Source organism: Mandrillus leucophaeus, unplaced genomic scaffold (genome assembly GCF_000951045.1).
Source record: "Mandrillus leucophaeus isolate KB7577 unplaced genomic scaffold, Mleu.le_1.0 Scaffold753, whole genome shotgun sequence".
In the NCBI taxonomy this organism is placed as follows: Eukaryota; Metazoa; Chordata; class Mammalia; order Primates; family Cercopithecidae; genus Mandrillus; species Mandrillus leucophaeus.
Window position 1 is genome coordinate 1,120,451 of NW_012108175.1, and position 14,417 is coordinate 1,134,867.

At 37.6% G+C, this 14,417-nt stretch overlaps 1 protein-coding gene across 4 annotated transcripts in view; it reads left to right on the top strand.

Annotated features, from left to right (window-relative positions):
* Positions 1 to 14,417, top strand: part of HEPH (hephaestin) — a 94,360-nt gene that overhangs the window by 5,882 nt on the left and 74,061 nt on the right. For 3 of the 4 annotated variants that reach the window (XM_011966290.1, XM_011966291.1, XM_011966292.1), the window contains exons 2-4: positions 5,242 to 5,421; positions 7,024 to 7,268; positions 8,268 to 8,480. In XM_011966290.1, the coding sequence (XP_011821680.1) occupies positions 5,242 to 5,421; positions 7,024 to 7,268; positions 8,268 to 8,480 (638 nt within the window). The remainder of the gene's footprint in view (positions 1 to 5,241; positions 5,422 to 7,023; positions 7,269 to 8,267; positions 8,481 to 14,417) is intronic. The other variant, XM_011966294.1, reaches the window with a different exon arrangement.

Genomic DNA, 14,417 nt, shown 5'->3' on the forward strand with positions numbered 1-14,417 from the left:
AAACCCGATCCAGCAGCACATCAAAAAGCTTATCCACCATGATCAAGTTGGCTTCATCCCTGGGATGCAAGGCTGGTTCAACATATGCAAATCAATAAATGTAATCCAGCATATAAACAGAACCAAAGACAAAAACCACATGATTATCTCAATAGATGCAGTCTGGTTCTTCTCTATCGGCTTAGCTGAGAAAAAAATAGCCTTGCCCAAGTGAAAAGCTTACACAGGGTTTTCACATCTTTCATATTATTTGACCTTTATTACAAACTAATGAGGGGCCCAAAGTAGAGACAATCCTCATTTAAGACAGCAGGAAACTGAGGCTCAGGAAGTTAGGGACTTGTTCAAGGTCATATAACCAATAAATGATGAATCCAGAGCTAGAACTGACTTTTTTCTTGTACCTGAACGCAGTCCACTTTACCATGAAATATCTAAGTGGTTATATTTTATTTTATTTTATTTTGTTTATTTATTTATTTATTTATTTATTTATTTATTTATTGCGACCGTGTTTTGCTCTTGTTGCCCAGGCTGTAGTGCAATGGAGCGATTTCAGCTCACCACAACCTCCGCCTCCCGGGTTCAAGCGATTCTCCTGCCTCAGCCTCCCTGGTAGCTGGGATTACAAGCATGTGCCACCACGCCCGGCTAATTTTTTGTATTTTTAGTAGAGACGGGGTTTCTCCATGTTGGTCAGGCTGGTCTCGAACTCCTGACCTCAGAAGATCTGCCCACCTCGTTCTCCCAAAGTGCTGGGATTACAGGCATGAGCCACCACACCCGGCCTAATATCTAAGTGGTTACAAAGGATTTTATGGGTTTTCCATTTTTTCTGCTCTTATAGTATAAGATAAAACCAAATTAAATAGCAGCAATAACAATGACAAATTCAGATTTGAGGAGGAAAGAAAGGATGTCAATAATTAGAAGGAAGAAAAATACTTATCAGGTGCCTACTAAGTCCCAGATACTGCAAAAAGTTATCTTATTTAAATACAGAGTAAAACAGTACTTAAACCTAAGTTCGTCTGACTCAAAAGTTCTAGTTCTTTACATTATAGCATGTTGTTTCCAAGAAGAGAGTTCAGCTTGGGCTGTGTGTGTTTTCATACCTGTGTGTATATTCCCGTACGCTTAGAATGTGTTACCATATATGGGAATTTATGAGTGTGCACATATTTGTTGCTATTCATAAAATGGAAAATATTTATGGCCCTGTCAAGTTTCATTTCCAAACGATTTCCTTACTTGGGATAGTAATAGCCACTAATACCTTTTGATCACTTACATATGCCCTTAAAGTACTTACAGATCTTAATTAATTTAATCCCTACAAAACTCTATGAGGTAGCTAATAGTATTAATACCATTTAAAAAATAAAGACACTGTGGTTAAATAAATGAAGAAGTTTCCCAAGTCATACAGCTAGGAAAACTGGAGCCAAGATTCACTTAGGTAGCCTGATACCAAAGCCTGTGCCCTGGATTCAAAATCGAGTAAGTATTCCTTATCTCTCAAGATCTTGAGAATTATGTAAGATGGAAGATATGAAAAACACATTGTAATATGGAAACTGCTAGAGATATGTTAGGTGGCACTTCCCCCCACTCCCCAGATTCTATTGTCTAAGCAATTTGGATCATAAGTCACCACTGTTGAATGCTTGTTCACTGTATGCTGAAGGCCTGTACTAGTCTCTTCTAGGAATATTTTCAGCTTTATCATGTATTTCTCCAGTTGTGGAGCTCTTGCCTGGGACAGTTTTCTGTCTAGGTAAATGAGTTCAAGGCACAACTGCTTTGTTGACACCTCTCTGAGAAAGAAGATTGAAAGGGTTCCATGTTGCATTCAGACTTGGAATGAACCAAGGACACTCCCTCCCTGTTGAGGATTCCAAGACATGACTATTTGTGTGACCATATATAGAGCTATATGTAGGATATATAGAGCTATATGTAGGTGTATATGAGTATGCCTGTGTTTCATCAGTGAATGTGAGTATTGGCAGCATGTGAAAGCTGGAAGGACTCTTTGAGAGCTCATTATATACCACATTTTTATGGTTCTGCACTTAGATTACCAAACTTCTGTGACTCCCTCAAAAAGTAAGAACTATATAGTCCAGCTTTATATAGTCAATTATTTTATAGATGGGAAAAATGAGGTGAAGAAACTTGCCTAAATTCACCCTGAACAAGTATTAGAACTTGAACCAGACCCAACTGATGGAAAAATGTATGCTTGTGTTTCTTTATGTCACTTTAACAATAGCTGTTATTGCCCATCTACTTGGCCTTCATCACCATGTCTGGTAATAGATACACAGCGACCTCTAAAAAATGACATTCTCTCTCAAGGAGTGTGTAGTCCAATCTGAGAAATGAAGACAGTTCACGAAGCAGGTCATGAGATGGAAAGGTAACAATAATACAGAGTCTGACTTAATCTAATTGGGTGCTAGTAAGTAGCCCTTCAGAGGATAGTGATATGGAGAGGCTAGAGGTGGCCTTCTGGAGCAGTAAGTATTCAAATTAACCCTTGGAGTAGGAAAATAGAAAGTATGATGCATGGGAGACTGTAGAGATGAATTAGCAAACTGTAGCCAGGAGGGAAAAGGAAGAGGAAGGCAACCAGTAGTTACTACTGCCTACTATGTTCCAAACATGGATTATACTTGTCCCTTTCACGTAAGCTTTCTGATTTATTTCTCCAAGGCTGGTATTATTATACCCATTTTACAGATGAGAAAACCGGTTCTGAGTGGTTAAGAAATTCTCAAGGCTACACAGCTGGTCAGTAGGAGAGCCAGGTTTTGGAATAAAGAACCACAAAACAGATCCTCTCTTACATCAAGGGCTTTCTGCCAAATATAATATGGAATCTAGGGATTAGCACTTGGGTCACTGCTGCATATGGAGAGGACTGGGAGTTTGTGAAGTAGTCTATAAGTTTGTTTCTTAAAAAGGGTAAATATCTGGGCATTTTCTATCCATATGTAAATCTGTGCATACATTTGATTCTCTATTTTTTATTAACAATGCCTGTTTCATGTGCTTGGGTTGAAGATTTAGTGAAATAATTTATATAAAGCACTGGACATGGTGCTACTATGTAATAATCTCTCAGTGAATAGTAGCCATTATCATCATTATCATTAATACAATCTATTAGGTATATTTCTGCCTACATGAGTATGTGTGTCTGTTTGTAAAATGATTGTAACTGCATGTAATTGCTTGTTTCAGAATGTATGTGTTTTTTTCACAAATATGGCTGTAGCTATGGGCATATGTATGTTCTCTGTGTATATACATGTGAGTGTGCAAGTATATTTTTGTGGAAGGTAATACAGCATGGTGATTATGCTGGACCCACACTTCCTGAGCTCAAATCCCAACTCTACCGATTTTTATCTAGATGGCTTTGGGCAAACTACTTTACACCTCTTTTCTGCAGTTTCTCTATTGTAATAAGGGGATAATAATGGTGTCTACTTCATAGGGTGGTTGTGAGGAATAAATGATTTAATCTGTGTAAAACACTTGGAACAGGTGCACCATGCACATACAATAAATATAGCTTTATTATTATTATTATTGTCCTGAAGTTGACTAAGATTTTATGTAACAGAGTGATTTTATGTGTAAATGGAAGTGTGTGCATCTCTGCTTTTAGGTAAGACTACATGTACCTGTGTGTGTAAGTTTATGTATTTATGTAATGCTGTCCATGTTTCTGTGTTTGACTGTAACTGTGTATGGTATCACTGAGTGCTTCGTCCTAGTCCCAGGAAATCTAACGTCCTGACTTATGCATTGAAGTGAGAGGTTAGAATCTTGGGTCTGCTTCTGACTCAGGATTAGACCTATGAAGTGAGTTTATGAATAGCCTTGGGAATCAGCAGACAACATTTCTTCTGAGAAGTTCAAAATACTTCCCTCACATACTATCATTTATTTTTGGTTCATTGTTAACTTTTGAAGTATAATACACATAAAGTGCACAAATCTTGTTTATAGCTCAATGTATCTTCATAAACTGAGCATGCTTTTTCAACCAGCATGTAGATCAAGAAACAGAGCATTACTTAGAAGCCCTCCTCTTCCCTTCCCAGTCACAGAATCCTACTCCAAGGCAAACATTATCCTTACTTCTACCAGTGTAGATTATGTTGGCCTGATTTTGTACTTTATTTAAATGAAATCATACAATATGTACTATTTTGTGTCTATTTTTTTAAACATTACATTTGTCATAGTCATTCATATTGTTTTGTGTAGTTGCAGTTTGTTCATTATTATTGCTATAAAGAATTTCATTTTATGAATAAAATGCAATGTGTTCATTCATTATAGTGTTCGTGAACATTTTGACTGTTTCTATTTTGGGTTTATGAATATTCTAGTAAATATTTTTTGGTAAATTCTCACTTGTTGTTAAGTACAATTTAGAGAGGATAGGAAGTGGCAACAATGAGTGTTCCCATTTTGCCTATGGGAAAACAGAGGCAAAGGGAGAATTAGTGTTAGCGGCCCAATAAGGCTTCTGGTGCCTGTTTCCTGATTCTTGGGAGAGAGAACATTCTTCCTCCTACACCTTTGAAAAAACAGGGACATGGATGCAGCTGGAAACCATCATTCTTAGCAAACTATCACAAGAACAGAAAACCAAACACCGCATGTTCTCACTCATAGGTGGTAACTGAACAATGAGATCACTTGGACTCCGGAAGGGGAACATCACACACCGGGGCCTATCATGGGGAGGGGGGAGGGGGGAGGGATTGCATTGGGAGTTATACCTGATGTAAATGACCAGTTGATGGGTGCAGCACAGCAACATGGCACAAGTATACATATGTAACAAACCTGCACGTTATGCACATGTACCCTAGAACTTAAAGTATAATAATAAAAAATAAATAAATAAATAAATAAATAAATAAAAAATAAAAATTAAAAAAAAAAAGAAAAAACTGGATCCAGATCTCTCTTCTGAAGGAACTAGTAATACCCGATTAGCAGCATGGGTGACTTTTTAACTATGCCCTTCAAAATCCAATCACTGAACACTTATTGAACCAGAAGGAATCAGGTAAGCTAAAGAAACTGGGCTAATTGGGTTTTGCTTTCTCAGTCACTCAATCTGGCTCATGCCTCTTCAGTTTTCTGGACACGTAGAAAGCCCTTTTGTTCTCTTTCTTCTACACCAGCAGTTTTTATTTGCCTGTTTCCCAGAGTAATGTGGGCCATGGAGTCAGGCCACCTCCTCTGGCCTCTGCTGTTCATGCAGTCCTTGTGGCCTCAACTGACTGATGGAGCCACTCGAGTCTACTACCTGGGCATCCAGGATGTGCAGTGGAACTATGCTCCCAAGGGAAGAAATGTCATCACGAACCAGCCTCTGGACAGTGACATGTAGGTTTAATTTCTTGTGGTATTTGTGGGGAAGTTGTGGGAGCACCCTTGAGGTCAGGAAGTAGCCTCTTGTGGCCCCTTTCCCTGGATGTGGTAGCCTCCAACTCCTGATCACTCCGAGCTGTGCATACTTAATGGCATATTTCCTGGGAAGAAGGCTAGTTGACTCAGAAGCCAGTATTTCATCTGGAGTTTGCCATAACATTTTTAGAGTCTTAAAGAGAATTCCATATTTGCTGTTTTCTAATCTGAAACCCACAATGTTTACTTATTTAATAACAGCTGTTTGATTTTAAAAAAGAATAATGAAATATATACAGTGTTTATAAGATATATGTGTGGGAGCTATGCTTCTATAGTTTGGTGAAGCTACTGTATATTTATTTCAGATATGTGAAAATGTAAAAAAAGAAAGTAAACCTTAGAATCAAGGAATTAATGGTAATAGCTCTCACTTATGTACTGTGATACAGACCATACTAGAAATTTACATTCTTTGTCTCAACTCTCACAAAAACTCTAGAAGGTAAGTATGTGTGCAGTTATTTTATAGATGAGAAAACTGAGGCTCAGGGAGGGCAAGTGACTTATCCAAGTCCTATAACTAGTAAATGAAAGAGATAGGATTTGAACCTGGATAATGTGAACGTAAACTAATGCTCTTCTCACCACTCTGTCCCTCATAGATCCCACAGGATTCACCTTTCCTGATCTTAGAAAATAGCAAGTGCTCCACAAATATCTGTTAAAGAATAAATGAATGTACGAAAAAATCTTTTGTGACCGTGACTCATTTTTTCTCTCCAAAGCTTTGGAGTTTTCCAAAGTTGATTGTAATATCTCTGAGTTCTCTGAGAAGAATTAGAGTATAGTAGGAATAACAATTCTGTCTTTTTTGACACAAAGTATTCATCTAGTTTCAGAGTCAGAGTCCTTGTATTAATTTTTTTGAGGGAATAAATTCATTATCTTCCATCCCTAGTACTTTGAAGTAATAGTCCATATTTATTGAGCTTTTACTATTTGCCACTGTCCTAAGCTCTTCGTGTATTTGAATGTCTTTTAGTCACCAATAAAAGCTCTCTGAGTTAGGAACTATGATTATTTTCATTTTACAGATGGGCAAATTGTGTACGGAGTAGTTAAATAACTTGTTCAACATCCCACTAATTTGGAAGTGACAGAGTAAGCAATCAGTCCAAGTGGCTTGGCTCCAAACTTTGGAGTTATAACCACTATGCCCTAAAGTCTCCCATATGTCTCAGAATGATGTTAAGTCAGGCTATGTCGACGAGGAGTCGATCACTTAAAGAGTCAGTCCACAGTTGGTTGTCTCTTTGTTACTATATATTGTGTCAAACTATGTGAAATTGCCTTTTATGTGGGTTTAAAGTGGTCAAATATCAGCAATTTCATATGCTGATATTTGAAATTTTTAACAGTTAAATCTAAAACGTTAGTGTTTTGATCAGTACAATCCCGTTTCCTCTTATTTTGTCCTAAACAAAGATATTCACTTTTTGGCCAGTCTCCTCTGGAAAAGGAGCCTTCCAAGGCTTGAAGATGGGGGGCAAAATTATGACTCTCTTTCTTCTTTCCCAGAGTGGCTTCCAGCTTCTTAAAGTCTGACAAGAACCGGATAGGGGGAATCTACAAGAAGACCATCTATAAGGAATACAAGGATGACTCATACACAGATGAAGTGGCCCAGCCTGCCTGGTTGGGCTTCCTGGGGCCAGTGTTGCAGGCTGAAGTGGGGGATGTCATTCTTATCCACCTGAAGAATTTTGCCACTCGTCCCTATACCATCCACCCTCATGGTGTCTTCTACGAGAAGGACTCCGAAGGTAAACCATTTTGCCGTTTCTTTCCCCCATGCCCAACAAATATCACTTTTCCTTTACTGCCATTTGAAGGAGAAGAGTTGGCAGTGAAGGTTGTCTTTTCTTCCTATTTATCTGAGGTGGCAAAGACTCTCCTCAGAGTAAACAAGGGTGGGCACTGGTATCAGCTCTGCCATTCATATATTGTGTGACTTGGACAAGTCATTGTCTCTCTCTAGGTCTCAGATTCCTTCTCAGAAATGTGAAGACACAGTCTACCTCTTAACACAAGGAACTATTTGAATGGCATTTCCATAGAATATTTGAATATTCTATGAAAAGAAAAGAGAATGCTATAAATGTGAAGGATTGTCATCCTAGTGTCACAGTCTTCTGAAAGTTTCCATTTCGTTTTTCCCTAAAGTGGAGTTCAGCTTATTTATCTCTACTTCCCTTATTCCTGGCCCAGTGATTTATAATACTGACAACAGTGAGTGAGAGGAATAGAAAGGGAAGTCAGAAGACTCTGGCTGGGCCACTGAATCCCTGTATGATCCTGGACAAGTTGCTTTTCCTTAGTTTTCTCTTCCATACAATGGAGAAGCGAACCAACTATTCATTAAGTTGACTGTAGACTGAAATTATGTGATTGCCTGCTTTTTTTTTTTTTTTTAAGTGAGTGCTTGAAGGGAGGGAATCATGTCTTCTTCCTTGCTTCTATGCCACCAGCTTTATGCTATGGCATTACCAGATCAGGCCGAGCTGTACTTTTCCTAGCCATAGAACTTTTCAAGTGGCTACAATCTTTCCACCCATTGTTAATGTGAGGACTGGATTTTTTAGGTTAAATGTTACCTAAAACTGTGCTCTCCTTAGGTTGTGAGGAACACTATGCAAGTCATTAGAATGCTACATTTTATAAGACCGGACCTAGGGTTCTACATGTCAGCTGTGTCTTAATTTATGTATTTGCCACGGTCCCTCACTTATTCTGGGCCTGGGCATGTGCAATTTCATTTCTAGGTTCCCTATATCCAGATGGCTCCTCTGGGCCACTGAAAGCCGATGACTCTGTTCCCCCGGGGGGCAGCCATATCTACAACTGGACCATTCCAGAAAGCCATGCACCCACCGATGCTGACCCAGCGTGCCTCACCTGGATCTACCATTCTCATGTAGATGCTCCACGAGACATTGCAACTGGCCTAATTGGGCCTCTCATCACCTGTAAAAGAGGTACAGGTCCCAAAGATAAGCTATGAGGTGCAGTTTGGGACATCTAGGGGTAGCAGTGATATGGTTGAACCACCTACATATTGGGCAGCAGCTTGAGGAGTGCTAATTCAGCACTCTTGTTTATTAGCAAGGAAAATCTCTGCTAAACTCACTTTCCACTATTTTTTTTTTTTCAATTTCATTACTTTTTTCTTTGTTTGTGGGTTAGGAACAATTTTTTTTTTTTCAATAGGTTATTGTGGTGCAGGTGGTATTTGGTTACATGAATAAGTTCTTTAGCGGTGATTTGTGAGATTTTGGTGCACCTATCTCCTGAGCACTACACACTACACCCTATTTGTAGCCTTTTATCCCTCGCCCACCTCCCAGCCTTTTCCCCAAATCCCCAAAGTCCATTGTATCATTCTTATTCTTTTGCACCCTCATAGCTTAACTCCCACATGTCAGTGAGAACATACAATGTTTAGTTTTCCATTCCTGAGTTACTTCACCTACAATAATAGTCTTCAATCTCATCCAGGTCACTGCAAATGCCATTAATTCATTCCTTTTTATGGCTGAGTTAGTCCATCGTGTGTGTGTGTGTGTGTGTGTGTGTGTGTATATATATATAAATATATACACACCACAGTTTCTTTATTCACTTGTTGATTGATGAGTATTTGAGTTCGTTCCATGATTGATTTTGCAATTGTGAATTGTGCCACTATAAACATGCATGTGCAAATATCTTTTTTGTATAATGACTTCTTTTCCTCTGGGTAGATACCCAGTAGTGGGATTGCTGGATCAAATGGTAATTTTACTTTTAGTTCATTAAGCAATCTCCACACTGTTTTCCATGTGGCTCTACTAGTTTACATTTCCACCAGCAGTGTAGAAGTAACTGTTCCCTGTTCACCACATCCAAGCCAACATCTACTGTTTTTTGATTTTTTGATTTTGGTCATTCTTGCAAGAGTAAGGTGGTAGTGCACTGTGGTTTTGACTTGCATTTCGCTAATCATTAGTGATGTTGAGGATTTTTTCATATGTTTGTTGGCCAATTGTATATCTTGTTGTGAGAATTGTCTATTCCTGTTCTTAGCCCACTTTTTGATGAGATTGTTCATTTGTTTTTTTCTTGTTGATTTGTTGGAGTTCACTGTAGATTCTGGATATTAGTCCTTTGTTAGACGTATGGATTGTGAAGATTTTTTCCCACTCTGTGGGTTGTCTGTTTACTCTGCTGACTGTTCCTGTTAGCGTGCAAAAACTCTTTAGTTTAATTAAGTCCCAACTATTTTTCTTTGTTTTTATTGCATTTGCCTTTGGGTTCTTACTCATGAAATCTTTGCCTAAGCCAATGTCTAGAAGGATTTATCTAATGTTTTCTTCTAGAATTTTTATAGTTTTAGGTTTTATATTTAAGTCCTTAATTCATCTTGATTTGATTTTTGTATAAGGTGAGAGATAAGGATCCAGTTTCTTTCTCTTACATGTGCTAGCCAATTATCTCAGTACCATTTGTTGAAAAGGGTGTCTTTACTCTACTTTATGTTTTTGTTTGCTCTGTCAAAGATCAGTTGGCTGTAAGTATTTGGGTTTATTTCTGAGTTCTCTATTCTGTTCCATTGGTCCAAGTGCCTATTTTTATACCAGTACCATGCTGTTTTGGTGAAATGGCCTTATAGTATAGTTTGAAATCAGGTAGTGTGATGCCTCCAGATTTGTTCTTTTTGCTTAGTATTGCTTTGGCTATGCGGACACTTTTTTGGTTCCGTATGAATTTTAGAATTGTTTTTCTAATTCTGTGAAGAATGATGGTGGTATTTTAATGGGAATTGCATTGGATTTGTAGATCGCTTTTGGCAGTGTGGTTATTTTCACAATATTGATCCTAACCAACCATGAGCAGGGATGTGTTTCCATTTGTCTGCGTCATCTATGATTTCTTTCGGCAGTGTTTTGTAGTTCTCCTTGTAGAGGTCTTTCACCTCCTCAGTTAGGTATAGTCCTAAGTATTTATTTATTTATTTGTTTGTTTGGTTTTTTGTTTGTTTTTGAAGCTGTTGTAAAAGGGGTTGAGTTCTTGATTTGATTCTCTGCTTGGTCACTGGTAGTGTATAGAAGAGCTACAGATTTGTGTATATTTATCTTATATCCAGAAACTTTGCTGAACTCTTTTATCAGTTCTAGCGGCTTCTGGAGGAGTCCAATTTAGGGTTTTCAAGGTAAACTATCATATCATCAGCAAACAGTGACAGTTTGACTTCCTCTTTACCGATTTGGATGCCCTTTATTTCTTTCTCTTGTCTGATTTCTCTGGCTAGGACTTCCTGTACTAAGTTGAAGAGGAGTGGTGAGAGTGGGCATCCTTGTCTTATTCCAGGTCTCAAAGGGAATGCTTTCAAGTTTTCCACATTCGGTATAATATTGGCTGTGGGTTTGTCATATATAGCTTTTATTATATTGGAGTTTGTCCCTTGTATACCAATTTTGCTGAGAGTTTTAATCATAAAGGAATGTTGGATTTTGTCGAATGCATTTTCTGCATCTATTGGAGGATCATGTGATTTTTAAAAAATTCTGTTCACGTGGTGCATGTTCTCACTCATAGGTGGGAACTGAATAATGAGATCACTTGGACTCGGGAAGGGGAACATCACACACCAGGGCCTATCATGGGGAGGGGGGAGGGGGGAGGGATTGCATTGGGAGTTATACCTGATGTAAATGATGAGTTGATGGGTGCTGACGAGTTGATGGGTGCAGCACACCAATATGGCACAATTATACATATGTAACTAACCTGCACGTTATGCACATGTACCATAGAACTTAAAGTATAATAATAATAATAATAATAAAATTCTGTTCACGTGGTGCATCACATATATTGACTTGCATATGTTAAACCATTCTTGCATCCCTTTCATACCCATCAAGTTAGTATGAAACCCACTTGATCACAGTGGATTATCTTTTTGATATGTTGTTGGATTCCATTAGCTAGTATTTTGCTAAGAATTTTAGGACCTATGTTCATCAGAGATATCGGTCCTAGTTTTCTTTTCTGGTTATGTTCTTTCCTGGTTTTGGTATTAGGGTGTTGCTGGCTTCATAGAATCAATTAAGGAGAGTTTCTTCTTTCTCTCTCTTGTGAAATAGTGTCAAAAGGATTGGTACCAATTCTTCTTTGAATGTCTGGTAGAATTCCACTGTGAATCCATCTAGTCCTGGAGTTTTTTGGTTGGTAATTTTTTAACTGCCATTTTAATCTTGCTGCTTGTTACTGGTGTATTCAGGGTATCAAATTCTTTCTGGTTTAATCTAGAAGGATTGTATTTTTACAGGAATTTATTCATCTCTTTTGAGTTTCTAGTTTACGTGCATAAAGGTGTTCATAGTAGCTTTGAATCTTTTGTATTTCTGTGGTGTCAGTTGTAATATCTCCCCTTTCATTTCTTAATGAGATCATTTGGATTTTCTCTCTTCTTTTCTTGGTTAATCTTGCTAGTGGTATATCAATTTTATTTATTTTTTTTCAAAGAACCAACTTTTTGTTTCATTTATCTTTTGTATTTTTTTTTGTTTGTTTCAATTTCCTTTAGTTCTTCTCTGATCTTGGTTATTTCCTTTCATCTCTAGTGTTTGGGTTTGGTTTGTTCTTGTTTCTCTAGTTCCTTGAGGTGTGACCTTAGAACGTCAGTTTGCACTCTTTCAATCTTTTTGATGTAGGCGTTTAGAGCTATGAAATTCCCTCTTAGCATCACTCTTGCTGTATCACAGAGGCTTTTATACGTTGTGTTATTATTGTCAGTCAGATCGAAGAATTTTTAAATTTCCATCTTGATTTCATTTTTTGCCCAATGCTCATTCAGGAGCAGATTAATTTCCATTTATTTCCATGGTTTTGAAGGTTCCTTTCAGAGTTGATTTCCAGTTTTATTCTACAGTGATCCGAGAGAGTGCTTGATATAATTTCAATTTTCTTAAATTTATTGAGGCTTGTTTTATTGCCTATCATATTATCTATCTTGGAGAAAGTTCCATGCGCAGTTGAATAGAATGTGTAATCTGCGTTTGTTGGATGAAATATTCTGTATATATCTGTTAAGCCTATTTGTTCCAAAGTATAGTTTAAGTCTGTTGTTTCTTTGTTGACTTTCTGCCTTGGTGATCTGTCTAGTGCTGTCAATGGAGTATTGAAGTCTCCCACTATTATTGTGTTGCTGTGTATGGCATTTCTTAGGTCTATTAGTAACTGCTTTATAAATTTGGGACCTCCAGTGTTAGGTGCATATATGTTAAGGATTGTAATATTTTCCTCATGGACAAGGCCTTTTACCATTATATAATGTCCCTCTTTGTCCCTTTTAACTGTTGTTGCTTTCATGTTTGTTTTGTCTGATATGAGAATAGCTTCTGCTACTCACTTTTGGTTTCCTTTTGCATGAAATACCTTTTTCCACCCCTTGACTTTAAGTTTATGTGGGTCCTTATGTGTTAGGTGAGTCTCCTGAAGCAGGAGATGGTTGGTGATTTCTTATCCACTTTGCATTTTTGTATTTTTTAAGTGGGGCATTTAGGCCATTTACATTCAATGTTAGTATTGAGATATGAGGTACCATTGCATTCATCATGCTATTTGTTGCCTGTGTACCTTGGATTTTGTTTTGTTTTGTTTTGTTTTGTTTTTGCTTTTTAAATTTTATTTTTGTTTCATAGGTCCTGTGTGATTGATTTATGTTTTCAAGAGTTTTCATTTTTATGTATTTTCTGGATTTGTTTAAATATTTAGAACTCATTTTAGCAGTTCTTGTAGTGGTGGCTTGGTAGTGGCAAATTCTCTCAGCATATGTTTGTCTGAAAAAGACTGTACCTTTCCTTCATATATGATGCTGAGTTTTGCTTGATACTAAATTCTTGGCTGGTAATTGTTTTGTTTGAGGAAGCTGAAGATAGAGCCACAATCCCTTCTAGCCTGTAGAGTTTCTGCTGAGAAATATGCTGTTTATCTGATAGGTTTTCCTTTATAGGTGACCTGGTGTTTTTGTCTCACAGCTCTTAAGATTCTTTCCTTCTTTGTCTTAACATTATATAGCCTGATGACAATGTGCCTAGGGGATCATGTTTTTGTGATGAATTTCCCAGGTGTTCTTTGTGCTTCTTGTATTTGGATGTCTAGGTCTCTAGCAAGGCCAGGGAAGTTTTCCCCTATTACTCCTCCAAATATGTTTCCCAAACTTTTAGAATTCCCTTCTTCCTCGGGAATAGCAATTATTCTTAGGTTTGGTCATTTAACATAATCCCAGACTTCTTGGAGGCTTTGTTCATGTTTTCTTATTCTTTTTTCTTTGTCTTTGTTGGATTGGGTTAATTTGAAGACCTTGTCATCAGCCTTCGAATTTTTTTCTTCTACTTGTTCAATTCTATTGCTGAGACTTTCCAAAGGATTTCGCATTTCTATAAGTGTGTCCAATGTTTCCTGAAGTTTTGATTGTTTTTTCTTTATGCTATCTATTTCCTTGAATATTTCTCCCTTCACTTCTTATTTTTGTAGTTGTTGTTGTTTTTTCTTTATTTCCTTTCATTAGGCTTCACCTTTCTCTGGTGCCTCCCTGATTAGCTTAATAGCTAACCTCCTGAATTCTTTTTCAGGTAAATCAGGGATTTTTTTTTTTTTTTTTTTTTTTTTTTTAAATCTTGGTTTGGATCCATTGCTGGTGAGCTAGCGTGATTTTTTGGGGGTGTTAAAGAACCTTGTTTTGTCATATTACCTGAGTTGGATTTCTGGTTCCTTCTCATTTGGGTAAGCTCTGTCAGAGGGAAGGTCTAGGGCTCAAGGCTGTTCTTCAGGTTCTTTGGCTCAAAGGGTGTTCTCTTGATCTCTCCCTTCTTTTTTATGGATGCGGCTTCCTGTGAGCTGAGCTCCAGTGATTGTTGTCTCTCTTT